The following is a 17098-nucleotide window of genomic DNA, read 5'->3' as shown; positions in this document are numbered from 1 at the left end:
CCCGCCAGTCTCTGGAGACAAGCTACATCTAGTTATTTGGTACAAGGAGGAAGCAGACGCGCCGATATACAGGTAAATTCTCCACTCTCGCATTCCTTATTCCCTCCTTTGCCGCCGCGCCAACTAAATCATCTTTACGCCATCGCTGCGCCCGTGGCGTAAAAATGGCCGACGCGAGCCTTGCCCTTAGCTGGATTCGTAAACTCAACCGACACGGACCAACTTAATTCCAATTTTCAAATTTGATTAATTAATTTTCAAATTAACTTGGTTAATAATTTTGAAATTGACTTGGTTAATAATTTTAAAATTAACCTGGTTAATTTTTTACTCGTTAACTTCTCATAGAATTTTCCGTACACTGTTATGAATTGATCAAATGAAAATGGTCACCGTGAGAGAAAAATTTTTCGAGTAAAAATAATTCGCTATGAAAAAGCCCATAGTGGAGGTCGTAACAATATTTTCGTTTGCAAGTAGAGTGGTTTATTTATAATCTTTTAACGTCGTACTACTGTTTTATGTTTATTCGTTAATAGCTCTTGAAGGGAATACAGAGACCGTAATATGAGGTCGTTCAAAGCTATTGGAGTTTGATTATAGAACGTTTGAAGAGTATTTAAGGGGAATAAAAGATGAAGGTCCATTTTGATGCCTATTATGATATTTGAATACATACGGATGTGTGTTTTATTGTATTGGAAAAAGAGATAAAAGTTCCAAATTATTGCCATTTAAACGGTAACTGCACAGAGGGAAAAAAGATGAGAGTACCAGCATTCTTTTTATGGAAACAGTATTTTTAGTGTCACTGTAAACTGACTGTTAATTAATTCAGTGATGTTTAAAGAACCAGTATAGTCTTTGAGAACAACGAACCCACATATTCGCTCCTGAAAATCTCACGAAACCCAACAAAAATAGTACCAAGAAAAACAAATTTTCTTTTCTTCAGAAAACATTTTTTCATCAATTGCACAGTAGGATAGTTCTGCAAAAACCCTGCGTTTTCATCGAACAACGTTGCAAATTAACCCAAGATTCTCAAAGGAGAATCATTTTTACGGAATAGAATTGAACCAGCAGAGTATCGTGAATCATTATTTGCCAAGCAGACAGTTTTCTTAATTAAATAGTCCGCGTGTATCGCCCCATCGCCCTCAAACCACAGAGTAGCACTTTAGTCTTCAAACAAGCCGGCCGTGCTTCAAACCAATTGAGTTGCACATGGAACAAGCCTTAATTAAAGAAGCAGCTACTCGCGTACGCCATAGCCCGCGCGAAATCAATCGACTGCTCAAGGCCATTAAGGCGCAACCCCCACCACCACGCTATAGCCCCTTCCATCCTCCATTTTCATGCTAATAACACTCCAAACCTATCAATTCCACTGAAAATAAATCGAAATAATAAAGAAATATTTTATGTTGCTCGTATATTTATCAAAAACAAATAGACGGAAGAAAACATCGAATAAATTGAGAGAAAATGATCTTCTCTCTTTGAGAATAATTCCAAGGTTCCTCGAGTTCGTCGCGATTATGCCACTCGATTCAATGTTCCCAGTTTCAGCCGCAGAAGCGAGGAGAATTATTTACCGCGAGCAAATATTTCGAGAAAACGAGAAGCACGACGTGTATACCGTAGAAATCGCAGCCACTTAGAGATCGCAGGCATCTGTCAATTTCAAGCTCACCACGCATAATCAGGCGAACCTGCATCGTGTTTCTTCGTCGTTTGATACCGTTTAACGTTCACCTACGACGCATCGAGAGATCGATGTTGCTAAATTCACCCGTTATTTCCATAAGTTTCGTCCCCAGACCCGGAGAATTTCCACTTCTGTAACGTTGCCAATCTCCTCTATTTATCTGCTGTTTGTAGTCTCGCGTTTGCCGCTTTTTATCGCCGCCACTTTGCCCCGTGTTCCTCCTTAAACAGAGGTTGAGATTAAGTTTCACGAGACTGGTACACGTTTCCTTCACGCTCCCTTTTCTTCCTCGTCTTCTCTCTATTCTCTTTTCTTCCCTTCGTTTCCGTTGAACGAACGTCAGTCGTTCGATTAGATTTGTTACGCGTTTCTAATGGAAATTATCACATGTAGAGTAAAAAAATGGTACGGGAGGAGAGAAGGAAAAATAGGAAAAGAGTAGGGGAGAGTAGTAAATTTTTAATCGATTCGTTGCCTCGCGCGAGTTAGCTTCGTCTGAATTTTTAAACGGCCGCATAAACTCGCGGTTACGTTTAATTAAAGTTTTTGCGACAACATTATTATCGCTTGGCCCAAGTTGCATCGTTATAAAAATCCCCGCCTGGCAACGAGAGATCCGGAGAAAAGTGGGGAGGGGAGAAATATGAAAAAAGAAACGCGAGCGGAAAATAGAGGAGTGAGAGAGAGGGGGGGTAGGGAACGATAACGTTGGGTAGTGTTATTCTTGGCGAAGGATAATTAAAATTTGTCAAACCCGTTGATATCAAAATGCATGAAAAGCGAATTTCGCCAGGCCGCTGGTGCACATTTTAATGAGAAATTCCCCGATGACACCTTCTGTCGTGATAGACATGAGAGAAATAGATTTGTTTGCAACAGTCGAAACGGCGGACGTTTGTTTAAAATATCCCACTCGGTGCGTGACGAATTAAAAATTCATTTTGTATACTTTCGTTTGTGAATTTGTGACTTGTGAGCGTAGCTTTACGATTCCCTCGGTTTTTTAATTCGTAGATACTCGGAAATTTGCCTATTGAAAAGTACCATTTGGACATTTAATTTCACTTTCTGCTCTCAGACTGCGATGCTCTCAGACAGTCACTCTCAGACGCAGTGTCCACTCGCGAGCAATTCGCGATAGTTTTACTCTTAAAAGGGCAGTATAACGGTTTGAATTTAAAAAGGGCGCGTCTTTTTACCGCAATCGGCGTGCGTGCGCCGAGTGGCGATCGCGCATGCGTCCGCCGAGCGGCGATCGCGCATGCGTCGAACGAAAAAAAGTATGGCGTATTATATTGTATCAAGAACCAAGTGCGTGGCGTTTGTTCTCGATTTTGCCAATAAAAGTATTGTGCGCGAACAGACAGCTAGCTTATGTTTGGCTCGATGTACGTACAGTGACCCAAGTTCGCGTTTCTTAAGTTTGGCTCGCAAGAAATATCACGAGTTCTAAGAAGTTAAAGACTAGAATTTTTCCCAGAATACGATTCGTTCTCAGTTGGTATTTACGAAGCTGTCGACCGAGTGCCTCAACGAACGTCGCTTATACTGCGCTCGCTCGAACAACGCGTTTTCGATTATACGCGGATATTTTTTTAAAAAATTTTGACGTTCATTTCGAATCAATTTACACATTTATCATATATTCACAATTTTCTCTGTTACGATATTCTACATCCTTTGGATTCCACAACACCGATTTTTCTTCAACGAAGAGTGATTGAATTGATAATTTCATTTCTCGACCAATTTCTTTACACGGGAGTTCTGTCAAGAATACGAAACTACTTCGTGTTTGGAAAGCAACTGTTCGACAGTAGTATAATTACGTATCCATTGGAGAGCAAGTCTCGACACGTTTGCTCTCGGACAGTCAATCTCAGGCGTAGTATCCACTCGCGAGAAATACTCTCGAGAGCAACTCGCAATAGTTTTACTTTCAAAATGGCACGTAGCTTCGTGTTTAGTTCGATATAATACAGACAACGACTCTGGCTCGAGTTTCTTATGGTCGGCTCGAATTTCTTACGTTTTGCTCGAGTTTCTTATGTTTCACTAGCAAAAAACATCGCGAGCCTCGCGTAATGTTTTGGTACGTGAGGTTGACTAGGCCCAAGTTACATACTTGAGGGTCACTCACACGCCTAGGATTTTTCCCAGAACTGCTTCGTGTAACGTGTAACGTTCTCCCTCGAATAAAGCGGTTTCGATTGTGCGTGGATTTCGAATCAAGTTACGTACTTAGCATATTCGTTCGTGTGAATTAAGTGCCGCACCGAATTCAAGTACACAACGAACAGCTCAGCTTGGGAGAAAAGTCAAACGAGAAGCGTCTCTCTGCGAGCTACACAGCTACAGTTTCACGGTATGTGTATGCGTGAATAATATGTACATATGTGTTTCTGTGAAATTTGTCTACACTTAATGGGCCAAGCAAATAGAAATCTGACGAGACGTGATCTGAACATCGTAATTTTTAATGTGTACTGAAATAGCTGTCGAACAGCTGTTTCAAAATGACGAGAAGCATGCTAACTTGTAATTTTGAAAGTACCGTACTTTTCTTAATTACATATTTTTTCAAGAGAAATTCTTCGTCCCTTTAAATTTTAAATCACCTGAATAAGTACAGTTATTCCCAGAAATATTTGGACACTAACACTATTAAGAGGGTATTCTAGTCTACCTAGAGTGTCATTTTTATGTTCTTTTTGAGATTTTTTACAAAGAAACCATAAGACTTCTTACTAAATTCTCTTCCGTCTGATTCGTCTCGTGAAACCATTTAATCTCTAATTTATCTCACACATTCTCACTTAAAATACTTCATCTTCCCGGTAAAAGTATTCTGTGTCCGCTCCAAGTTTAGAATTTCCTTATCAAAAGACAACTACAATTGTACGATAAAATAAACGTCAATTATTGTTCCTGTCGCAATAATTAAATCACCTAAGAAATATTCTTCGAATTAACACAAACAGAGAAGACATCTACGCAAAAAACCCTATATACACCTTCAAAGCCAAACAAACACAAAACCAAAATATAAATACTCCTGGATGCAAGAACTTACCATCCAAATATTTTCATACAGTAACTGTATTGAAAAAAAAGAAAAAATACACAAACACTAAAGAAAAATAAATGTACGAAGTACGACGTGGAACCGGTCGCAATTTCAGCCTGCGATTTTCTCGTTACCATAAATAGAGCGAGAAGTAACTGTATTGAAAAAAAAGAAAAAATACACAAACACTAAAGAAAAATAAATGTACGAAGTAGTACGACGTGGAACCGGTCGCAATTTCAGCCTGCGATTTTCTCGTTACCATAAATAGAGCGAGGTGTTTTAAAGCGTTGTCGAATCGGTGGTTCGATCGGGAAATCTCTGTTCGAATGTGGAACGAAGGAAAGCCGTTCGCACGGTATCGCGGGGCCTTGACAGGCTGGAACGATCGTTGCGAGCGTATAAACGTCCTCTCAGGACCGGTTCGGAGATTCAGCCCTGGGGCGTCGGTCGGCCGCAAACCTCATCTCGCCCGCGGCCTTTTATACGGGAGGAAAGATTCGAGAACACCTGTCCAGGTGCTCCGGGGATAATCGAGTCGGACTCGAAATTCGCGCCATCCAACCGTGTTGTATCGATTTCACTGGAGAATCCTTTTTTCCATCCGAGATACCGCGTCTTTCTTTTATTTATTGCCATTTATTTTTCGGAACAATTACCATACCGACCGTCGATATCTGGTGACAGAGATCGGGTTTGTGAAAAGGATACGAGATGTTTCTTTTGGATTTTTTTTTGTTTGTGACTGTGCGAGAAAATTTGATAGATTTCGGTGAAATTTTGAGTTCAAGTGAAATTGTACGGATTTGAAAATTAATTGATAATTCGGTTAATGTGGAGAATTTATGAGTTAAGTTCTTTCGAAGAGAAAACCAAAAATGTGAAAAGGATATGGGACATTTTTTTTTTTTGTTTTGACGAAGATGATTGTGCGAGAAAATTTGAGATTTCAGTGAAATTTTGAGTTTGAGTGAAATTGCGCCTTTAGGGCACATATTTGGAAATTAATTAGTAATTCAGTTGAGATGGAGAATTTATGAGTTAGATTCTTCGAAACAGGAGACCCAAAATGTATTCTACTTTAAATTAATCATTAACATAAATTTCGATCTTTTAATTTTAATTTTGCATTCGTAAATTTTTACACTAGTAAAAATTTCACGTAGAATAATTCTCGCTATCGTAATTGAAAATTTGACAAAATCATTCTCCCGAGGTTTCATATCGAAACTCGCGAAGCTCTTCACAGAGTAACTTCCATTATTCGAATTCAAGCATGTGACAAGAAGAATTGAGTCGCTGATTATGAAAGTGACCTAAGTGATACTTTTTTTCCTTTCGAAATGTTCAGAATTTGTTCGCTACGGTCGACGCAATTTAGACAAGTGATAAATTCAATATTTTTTAGATTTTTGAGTTAGACTATTTTCATAATCACCGTGCACAATTATCGTCCAGCTTCACCACGATCATTTCCAACTAAAAATCCTGAATATTTAACGTTCACCGTGTAACCGTGATTCTACTCTTCACACTCGATCGAACGGGAGGTTTTTTTAATCACCAACGATCGACAAATATTTGCTCGGAAGGTTTCATCGGGAGCACGCGACCCCCGATAGTATTTTCCTGCGTTTTAAACGGCTTCGAATCGGATCGATTTTGTTGTAACAACGCGACAGGGTAAATAAGGGCCAGATTCCGGGGGAAATGCAGCGTTCATTTGAGAGAGAGAGAGAGAGAGAGAGAGATTAGAAACGAATGTTCATTTCGTGAACCGAAAGTTTGAAAATATTGCGATTGCGAGCAAACTAGGAAGAGGAAAAATAAAACATTTTTTTGCGGTAAATTTTTCGATGCTTGGAAAAAGATAGTACAGTTTCGTGACCAAAAGTTTGAAAATACTGTGATTGCAAGCTACTCGAGAATTATTGGAATAATTTTGGCAATTTTAAGAATTTTTTGATAAGATTATTTTCAAAATGTGAAAATACTGAAAAAATAATATGAAATATAATAAATTGACTAGTGGTCCCTAAATTTTCACCACTAATGTAAGCACTTCTTCATCTTTAACCCATTTAGGACCAAACTATTTTGCCTATTCTCAGTTATCAATACAAAAAAATTAATACAAACATACATTTTTCTTCGTTTTCTTCGAATTTTTTGATAAGAAATTTTTCCAAATTTAGAAATACTGGAAAAATAATATGAAAACAGATAATACAGTTCATTTCGTGAAACAAGAGTTTGAAAATACTGTGATTGCAAGCTACTCGAGAGTTATTGGAATAATTTTGGCAATTTTAAGAAATTTTTCCAAGTTTAGAAATACTGGAAAAATAATATTGAATACAGATAATACAGTTCATTGCAAGCTACTCGAGAATTATTGGAATAATTTTGGCAATTTTAAGAATTTTTTGATAAGATTATTTTCAAATTGTGAAAATACTGAAAAAATTATATGAAATATAATAAATTGACTAGTGGTCCCTAAATTTTCACCACTAATGTAAGCACTCCATCTCTAACCGATTTAGGACCAAACAAATTAATACAAACGTATATTTTTCTTCGTTAATACGAGCGAGTGTTCTCGTATTCACACGTGAAATCAACGTATCTAAATGGGTTAACGAATGTTTGCAATTCTTCACGTGAAAAAAAGAATCGATATTAACGAAGTTACAGGCCTGAAGCTTAAACTCTCTTTCTATGTCAGCAGCCATATGGCCTCCTGTACAACAGCCCAGTCTACGTCGATATAAAGCAAGCAACGCAGAATTATTTTTAATCTGCACGATTATTTTCAGAAACGTAACAGATATTTTTACAATAAAGAGACGAAAAAAGAATTTTGTAAAATTTTAATCCAACTCTTTCCAGATAAAAATAATTCCACTCTCTTCACAAGCGAAACAAATACCCCTTTAATTCGAAATCCCAGGAAAAACTTCAACTAGTAGATTCAACATTTGAAGTGGCGAAGTGGACACAATGGCGATAAATTGACAAGTGGTTCGAAACTTTTTGCACCAATAGTGTTCGTTCGGCGTGTGCAACGTAAATATAGCAATTGGTGAAAGCAGCACACTCGAGAACTTATGACAGCCGTGCTTGTCAAATGAGCAGATTTATTAGTAACAATAAACCAACAGTCGGAGATAGGCGTGACGTGCACGCGTTTCTCTACAATGTGATTCGATTCGCGTTGGACGAGACAGTACGTAGAATGGTGGTGAACGAAACGTATAGACGTTTTGTTTCGCGGGGCGAGAGAGATAAATCGACGTTAATACGTCGCGACGTTCTTTCCAGGTAACGAGGATACGGGAGAACGTGAAATGAAACGGTAGAATTATGGAAGGGAAAATTGAATCGCGAAATTATACCGTTAATGTATGTTGTTGGATGATGTAGAACTGAGGAAAGTTCGAGGAATGGGTGCAAGTGTGGATTTGCACGATGCAGACGAGGAATAATTGTAGAAAGTGGAAGAAATGTGGAATTAGAAACTTGTAGCGCTGGTGAATTGTGGAGCTCGGGAAATATAGGGTTGCTAGGGGAATGCGGTAGCGTGGAGATAGCGAGTTGAAGAATTATCTGACTGTAGAATTGGGTCATTGTAACTTTGTTGATTTTCAGAATTGTGGAGTTGTAACTTTGTTGATTTTCAGAATTGTGGAGCTGTAACTTTGTTGATTTTCAGAATTGTGGAGTTGTAACTTTGTCGATTTTTAGAATTGTGTAATTGTAACTTTGTTGATTTTCAGAATTGTGGAGTTGTAACTTTGTTGATTTTTAGAATTGTGTGATTGTAACTTTGTTGATTTTCAGAATTGTGTAATTGTAACTTTGTTGATTTTTAAAATTGTGTGATTGTAACTTAGTTGATTTTCAGAATTGTGGAGCTGTAACTTTGTTGATTTTCAGAATTGTGGAGTTGTAACTTTGTTGATTTTTAGAAATTTTCGAGTGTGTAATTCTAGAAAGGTGGAATTGTGGCAATTTGAAATTTTGGAAACACGAAATTGCAATAATATAAAGTTACGAGAATATAGAACTGTAACAACCACGAAATTAAGTAACTCTAACATTAAAAAATTCTAAAAACGTCTAACTGTAAAAAGGTAGAATTTTGAAAACATGGAGCACCAAAAAATGTAGAATTTTCAGAGCACAGAATTGCAATTACGATTATGAATTATAGATCCACGAAACTAATCAAAAACCTCAAAAAACATTCAATTGAAAAGGGTAGAATTTTAAAAACAAAGAACCCAAAACAGTGTAGCACTTTAGGAGCACAGAGTTGCAAAAATTCAGACTTCTATCGAGAAGTTCTATCAACACACCAACGAAACCTGGAAGACCGCAATTCCCAAAACTTCAACCCTAAAAAATTCCATCCAACTAAAAGCTCCGGTAAACGTATTATTCCAATCTAGCTCGAGGCACGATAAAAAAAATGCTCGATTAGATATCGCGATATACTCGTACTGAATCTTTTGATACGTGTTCCCTCCCTCTCTCTCTCCCTCCTCTCCTCCTTCCTTTGATCGCTATTCTCCGAAGTTGATATCACGATCCGATCGCAGTTTATGCATAGAAACGAGGAGCAGCGGAAATCCCATCTTTTTCGCCATAGTTACAGAGAGGATCGCGTGCTCATCTTTGCTACACCAACTATTTCCACGTCTACCGCATAATCGTTTCCCCCTACAGCTACATACACGCAGCGTAGAATCGTGTGCTTCTTTTTCTCCACCGGCGCGAACCTTCTTTCGAGCTTTTAAAATGTATGAACATGTTCCGGGTTCAAATTGAAATTACATATAAGATATTTCACCGAACCAGTTCACCGCTTCCAACCGTTATTAACGTTGGAACGAGCATCTACCCGTGTAAAACTCTACTCGAACATCGTGTATCTAACACGGGAATTACAGGTCTCGTGAGAAAAATATGTTGTGAATTTTTTTCTTTCGCACCGCTGTGTAAAGTGTATGTAACACACTTTTTCGATGTCTTTTCAATTCTCCGAATTAAATTGTTGTTGAATTCTTTTTCTTTTTTTTATGGGAAAATTAATATTGTCGACTTTGGGTAATTTTGGGGGAAATCAGGTGGGAATGAAGTTTGGGAAATTTGGGTATGAAATAAGTTAATTCGGTGATTCTGTACTTGGCATAAAAATCACACTTTTTGTTATTTCCTGAACTTCTCGATTCTAATGTAAATTTAATTTTTAATATAAAGTGATCCCTTAACGAAAAGTGCAATTTTCTTCTTGTTCTTCTTATTCTTGTTCTCTTCTTTTCTTCTTATTCTTATTGCGCTACACTTTCTATTCTGTTGCAAAAATGTGAGTCACAGCATTGCAAATAAATGGGAGACTTATTTCTACGCGCCTAGGAAATAATTAAAAAGAAATAAAATTGATCATTTCTGGCACACCAAGTTGAGAAAAATGTGAGCGTTAAGGGGTTGAGAAATATTTTTCCGTATAACAGAAATAAAACAAAATATATAACCTTAGTCCCTTTTTTAAGTTACTAAACATCAATGTTCTTATGTCGAAGGAGTGTTTACCACAAATTCCACGAAATTTCAATTTTTGAACAAGCACCATACCACTGTGCATCGTGTAAAAAGAGCAAACCCCCTATACACGAATAATTCCAGCACATTCCTACGTTTCTACCTCAGCAATACATCAAAAACACAGTACACGCATCCAGTGAAAACCATACAAAGATCGGCATCAAATCTACAGGAGACCTTCTCCGAAAGGAACTGTTGGAAACTCGCGATGCTTTTGCTAGCCCGTCCAATATCACACACAATCTCCCGGAAACCGCGCTACTACGTTCTCCACAATAATCGAAACCATAAATCGAAACGGTAATGTCGAACGTCCTGGGCCATGCCCGTTTCGCCGATCTCGTCACATTTCCAACCCTCCGTTGCCCTCTCAACATCGTCCCTTTCTTGTCTGTCTCGCGACGTGTACACGCTGGGAACCGTTTAATTTCATAAATGTTCCGCGGCTTTGGTCGCGCTGTTCTTGCCGACGAGCCAGGGTTAAACGTCCATAAAATGAATTGCTCTCTGCCCTTTCCCCAGACGCTCTGACCGTTCGATGTACGCTCTTGACCGCGCGAATCCGCGACGCAAGAATTATGGTCGCGATATTGCTTCCTCCGTGTAGACTCTCTTCTGCAGGAGGGAGAGAGTAATACGTCCGTCGTATTGCTAAGTTTATAATTTAGTATTTATCGAGGGATTACGTCGGGTTTGTAACTGCGGGGAGTTTGGAGATTTTCGGTGGAAATTGAAACGTTGCGATGACAGACGTGAGTGGTGAAGAGAGGGAGGTTTCCGGGTGGATTGGAATGAGGGATTTGTTGTGGTAACGGGAAGAATGTTAGGAATTGTTGCTAGGATTGTGAACAGAATTTTGTCTACCTAAATTCAATTCTGTAAAATGAAATGAAATAAAAAATTGTGTTCTTCCATTTTTCGTGGAATTGTCGTTGGAATTGCGATGAGAATTTTGTGTACTTAAGTAGAATCCTCTAAGAGACTAGGTGAAAAATAAAAATTGTGGAATTGTCGTTGGAATTGCGAAGAGAATTTTGTCTACTTAAATGCAATTCTCTAAAAAAAATAAGGTGAAAAGTAAAAATTGTGTTCTTGCATTTTTGTGGAATTGTCATTTACTTAAATAGAATTCTCTAAGAGGCAAGGTGAAAAATAAAAATTGTGGAATTGTCATTAGGATTACGAAGAGAATTTTGCGTACTTAAATGGAATTGTTCACGAGATAAGGTGAAGAATAAAAACTGTGGAATTGTCGTTAGAATTGCGGGGAAAGTTTTGCCTGTTTAATGGAATTGTTTAAGAGACAAGGTGAAAAATAAAAATTGTGGAATTGTCATTCAGGATTGTAAAGAGAATTTCGTCTATTTAACTCTCTAAAAGATAACGCGAAAAATAAAATTTGTGGAATTGTCATTCGAATTGCGAAGAGAATTTCGTCTATTCGATAGAATTCTCTAAAAGGTAACGCAAAAGGAATAAAAATGATGTTCTTCCATTTTCTCCGCAATACGTGAATAATTTAAACAAAAATCTCACAGAAAATATTCTCCATTGCATCGCCCGTTATACTTCCTTGCAACGTTCTCTTCAAAAAAAATCCCGCAGAAAAGTTTCTACTTATCCTGCCACCGTTCTCACCGGCGTGCAAGTAATACGTCCATTGCCAACTTTACAATCCATAGTTTTATTAAAGCGGGAGGGAAAGAACCTCGTCGGCCATGTTTCCGCGCTTTCTTCTCGCGGGTTTATTTTACGCGCGCGCGAAGCGTAAGCGCGGTTTCTAAGCGGGTGGGATTTTTATATTCGACCACAGCCGAGAGAATAAAGAGCCCCGGCCGTCCGCGCGCGACTCCGCGCCTTATATCGACGCGTTGCGTTTTTACTCCCCTCGTCGTCCCGCGCGTTTTAGCCGCTCGCGCGCTTCGACGGCGAGCAAAAGGGATCCCGGAGTTACGTTCCCTGCGCGATGAATTCCCCGGCGTTTAACACTGCCGCGAGTACCTTCGCCCGCGGAGGGAAACTTTCCGGTTTCCAGGCGAATTTTTACTTCCCTCCTTTATTCCACTTCCTTTCTTCCTTTTTCTCTCCACCTCATTTTCTCCTCCTCTTTACGACTTCCGTAGTGTGCACGTCTGTGGTTCACGAGCGGTTCTGAGTTATTTGCACGAGGATCGAGCGTACTCGAAGAGCAATCCTCGCGGTTTCAAGGTTAACCCGCTAACTGGATTCACCTATCGAACGGAAATTGAATCTCCCTCTAGCAGTTTCTAATTAAATATCAGCGAAAATTATCTGGAATCGCTTCCTTTTCGAATATCGGTTTGGTTGGAGTAAATTTTTAAGGTTAGGTTAGATTTGAGGTTAGGGGTAGGCTGAATTTAAGGTTATGTCAGATAAAACATATTAAGTTCAGTTCGTGTCGCTTTCTAGAAAGTGAATTTAAAGGTCTCGCTTTAGATGACGTAAATGTGGAATAAGTGACTGATTTAGTGCAGAGATTCTTCAACAATTATACAACGATCTCTCGAATAACGCGGAGGTCAGGGTCGCTCGCTGTCCGCGTAGATGGAAACCACCCACATAACTATAAAACCACCTCAATATTTTCCATTCTACGTTTAAAATATTCTCAATATGTTAACATAACAACCAAACCAAGTATGCCGTTTTTGCACGAGAAATGTAAATGTAAACAATGTTTTTTCCCAGAAAGGGATAGAATACGTATGTCTCGGGAAAAAACCAGTAAAAAACTGATTTGTTGTTGTTTCCTAACTATCGAACTACAACTGTGACGCATCTTTCTACCAGAAAAATAAACTTAGGTTACAATAAAACGGTAATGGTAATGCGCAGGCACTCTTCTATTCTCAATTAACTAAATTATGCGATTGTGCACGCATATGTAATTAAATACAATTATCCACGCATATAAATACCGTGAAACTGTATCTGTATAGCTCGCAGGAACACACTGATGCTTTCTTTTTTCCCCAAAGTTCGGCTGTTCGTTGTGCACTTGTATGCAGCGGCGATTTGCGAGGAATTAGTTCACAGGAGAATACGTAAATTAACTCGAAATTCGCGTATAATCGAAAGAAGCACTGAATATTCTACAAGACTACGATCGCGAGGAATAAGCGACGTTCGACGAGGCACTTGTTCGGTAGCTTCGTAAACACTGACTGAGAACGAGTCACCCTGCCCGATTTCTGCTCGCTGATTGCGCGCAGTTGTTCTAGGAAGAGACCTCAGGCTTGCGTGAGACCTTATAATATCGCGTGAGACTCGTGATAGTTTTTGCAAGCCGAACATAGTAAACACGAGCCAGTGTCGTTGAACGTACATCGAGCCAAACATGAAGCGTTTGAGAGTGAAGCTGTCGCGAGTTGCTCTCGAGAGTGTTTCTCGCGAGTGGACACTGCGTCTGAGAGTGACTGTCTGAGAGCATCGCTCAATTGTCTGAGAGCACACCTATCGCGAGTTCCTCTCGAGAGAAAATAAGCAAAAAATACTCTCGATTATTTTGGACAACCTTTCGGTCGATAAAGTCGTCAAAGCTTTATAAAGGAAGACATCGAATTAATTTCCGCATCTAATATTTCACTTGCAATTAGCCACACGACTAAAAAATCCTGTATTTTTCTCTCGTTCGTCAAACCGAACGCAAACACACGTAAATAAAATTTCAGCTGTTCAACCGTAACGAACTTTATTAATTACACAGTTAATGGCTGGCTCGAATTGATGCCGTTATTATATTAAAATTAACGGATTAAAATATCGCCGGGAAAATCGCGATAAATACTGAATTTTTCCCTTGAGCAAATTTCCGCCCAACTCATCTTGACATTTGTCCGGTATAAAATACAATTATCCATTCGCTACGCTGCGTGATATCTAAACGATAAAAAATGAAACTGAAAAAAAAAAAGAAGAGCGCGTGAAAACAGGAACGTCGAATATTTGCCGCTTAAACCAGATTCGGAATCAACAGCGGATGGATGTTATTAATTCTATCGAATTAGTACGGAGTAAACGAGGTTAGCCCCGTTTCCATGGAGAACGCCCGCGGAATTATCAAGGCACGTGAAATTAACCGACTAGCCAAACCCGATTTTTATTAAATCCCAGCCAGTGTACCGTTCGATCTAGCGCTGATTTCACCGTGCAAACCAATTATTCCGCTGTTACGCGTTAAAGTTCACGGTTAATTACGTCCCACCTGCCAAACGGCCGCTTTGAACAACTGGAAATCGCGCTCACGCACCCCCAAAAGGTTCCCGTCTCTCTGATACCGCGCGCTACCCGGCTACTGTCGTTTCTTTAATTTAGTGGTTGCGTACTGAACGGAATATTGTGTAATTGGACAGAAATTCTTGGCCAATTTAGAGTAATTCCTGTATCGATAGGAGGAGGGAGAAAAAAAAACGCTGCTCTTTACGAGTTCGAATTTTGGGATGCTGCTGTTGCTGCTTTTGTGTACAGTTTACGGTTATCGCGGTGGAACGCGTGGAAAGGCGATGGTTAAATTGAATATTTTTTTCCCGGTATTAATTGTAGCTTTTTTGTTAATATTGTTTTTAGCGGAACAGCGAATTCTGGGGTAACGAGAAAAATTCTTTTATTAGACACATTGGTGTAGATATGGTATATAACGAAAATTTGCAGGTTCTGAGTTTAATTGTTTGAACTGGAGAAATGGAAGCGTACAGTGGTCGATTTAACAATATCGATTTAAATTTCAGAATAAAATGAATGCAAAGTAAAGCCGCATTGTTAGAGTATTATTAGCTAAAATAAAGTCGTAAAGTGGAATATACGATCTGGGAATTTTTTGTTTATATTTCTCGTTGCTCGTTTATTTTATATTTTTACGATTTCAGCAAGTCTTCTCGGCTAAAAACAAAACTGACAGCTAATTCTATTGGTAAAGTGACACAACTGCTTTACAGAGCCTTTAAAGTGCCCTAAACCGTTAATTACACCAATTTTGGCAAGTTTCCTACTTTTCACCTCTCGCAACTTCGTGCTTCATACATATTCGAACACCACACGAGAATCTTTACCTGCACAAAATATGGATGGAGCATCAGATAAACACAGGAACATACTACGAAAATTCTAACCCCCTTCGCTAGCAAATTGTACCTCAACTTCTACTAAATTCCTAATACTCCGAACTGTTGGATTTTAAATTTCCCGCTGCGCGCTTTTCATTTGTTGACCTTACGTGCGTTATCTTAATCACAATATATTTGCATAATTTTAAACAATACAATGCCTAGCGTCAAAGAGTACTCTGACTCGGAGTAGGGTGTATAGTATATGTTACACAAGAATTATATCCGCGTTATCTGAGCGTCGTTCGCAAAAAGTGTGCTTCGAGGGTCTCGTGAAGAGTGAGGACGCGTCGTCCTGCCGATCCCTGTCCACCCCTACGCGAACAGGCCCAGGGAAAAACCCAAAGGGGCGAGTCGTCCCCATCGAGCGCGTTGGGCCTGGCTTCAAGATGCTCGCTTCACCGTCTTCGGGACGGATTTTCTCACACTAGTAAAATTTTACAAAAATGCAATTTCACTTGCGTACGAAGAAGAATTTAATATTGGCTCATATTTGACCCCCCGCCATCCGCTGTCCCAAGCTTAACGCCTAACAAAGTATTCCCTCTGCACCCTACAAGTCTTTTTTTCCCCCGCAAAATCCGTAGTTAAAGCAATCTCCGTAATTAGTACAACACAAACTCATCCGCGAAATTTCTCCAGCTCATCAATCGTTCCCAAACGATTCCATTCACACACACTTCTCCTCGAGAGATAGCAAAATCTCCTCGACAGCGCGCGAAAGTGTGCGAGCGTGTAAAACGACGTCGACGAGGTGCACGTGAAGGAATAAAGGGGAAAAAAAAAAGAAATTCAGCCGTAAACAAAAGATACACGCTACCGGTGCTGGCCTCGTAAACATTTGAAAAAATCCCGTGATAACCGCGTCGGGGGTGATAAACGGCGTGGCATAATAACGCTGACAGAATGTGCTTCGCGCTGATTGCAAGGACAGAACGGAATGCTCGTGGGAAATGTCGCGGGACACGCGTGCACGCCAGATAAGAAAAACGTTGCAGTTAATTATTTGGAGAGAGAGAGAGAATGGGTTGGAATGGCGGTAGCCGCGCATTTTCACTGGAACGACGACGTGTCGTCGACAGGGGCGCGAGTTCGAGTGCGGAACTTGAGCGTGCCCATCTGAAACTGTGAATATTCCTTGCCCTTCTGATTCGTAAATGTTTACTTAACGCGACGGGGAAGATTGTCGGTGATAAAAACGTTGGAAAAATTTCACGACTTGAGAGGGGAATTTTAAACATTGTTTTTTTCTGGGATGAGTGAGTACGGCATTAGAGAAGAGGGTGTTGATTTGTAACAAGGGGTTGGAGTATTTTTTTTTTTAGGGGTGTTGTGGGATAAAGATTGTGTATGTAGAAGGGTTTTCTTGTGAATTTATAATCCTTTCGATGTGGAAGAGTGTATGAGAGAGCTTTAGCAGAGTCTGTGAGGCAGCTTTCTTATAGAAAGTACTGTAAATGATAAGATAAGCTTGGTTTAACCCTTTCGGTGCTGCAGTTGCGAGAGTGATTCGTTGCTTAGACTTTTAGAACACAATGTGATGCAAAGTTATATTGCCGATTTGTAAAAAGGTATCACATTTAAAAC

The 17098-nt window shown here is 39.4% G+C and overlaps 1 protein-coding gene across 1 annotated transcript in view; it reads left to right on the top strand.

The window, feature by feature from the left end:
• The window catches only part of LOC108572100 (synaptogenesis protein syg-2-like), a 485655-nt gene that overhangs the window by 394248 nt on the left and 74309 nt on the right, over positions 1–17098 (top strand). The window contains exon 3 of the mRNA XM_017934291.1: positions 1–72. This exon is cut by the window's left edge and continues 17 nt beyond it. Within this exon, the coding sequence (XP_017789780.1) occupies positions 1–72 (72 nt within the window). The remainder of the gene's footprint in view (positions 73–17098) is intronic.

This window comes from Habropoda laboriosa, unplaced genomic scaffold, assembly GCF_001263275.1.
Source record: "Habropoda laboriosa isolate 0110345459 unplaced genomic scaffold, ASM126327v1 scaffold110, whole genome shotgun sequence".
Taxonomy (NCBI): Eukaryota; Metazoa; Arthropoda; class Insecta; order Hymenoptera; family Apidae; genus Habropoda; species Habropoda laboriosa.
The sequence above is the reverse complement of the archived record's forward strand: the minus strand, read 5'-3'. Positions and strand labels throughout refer to the sequence as shown.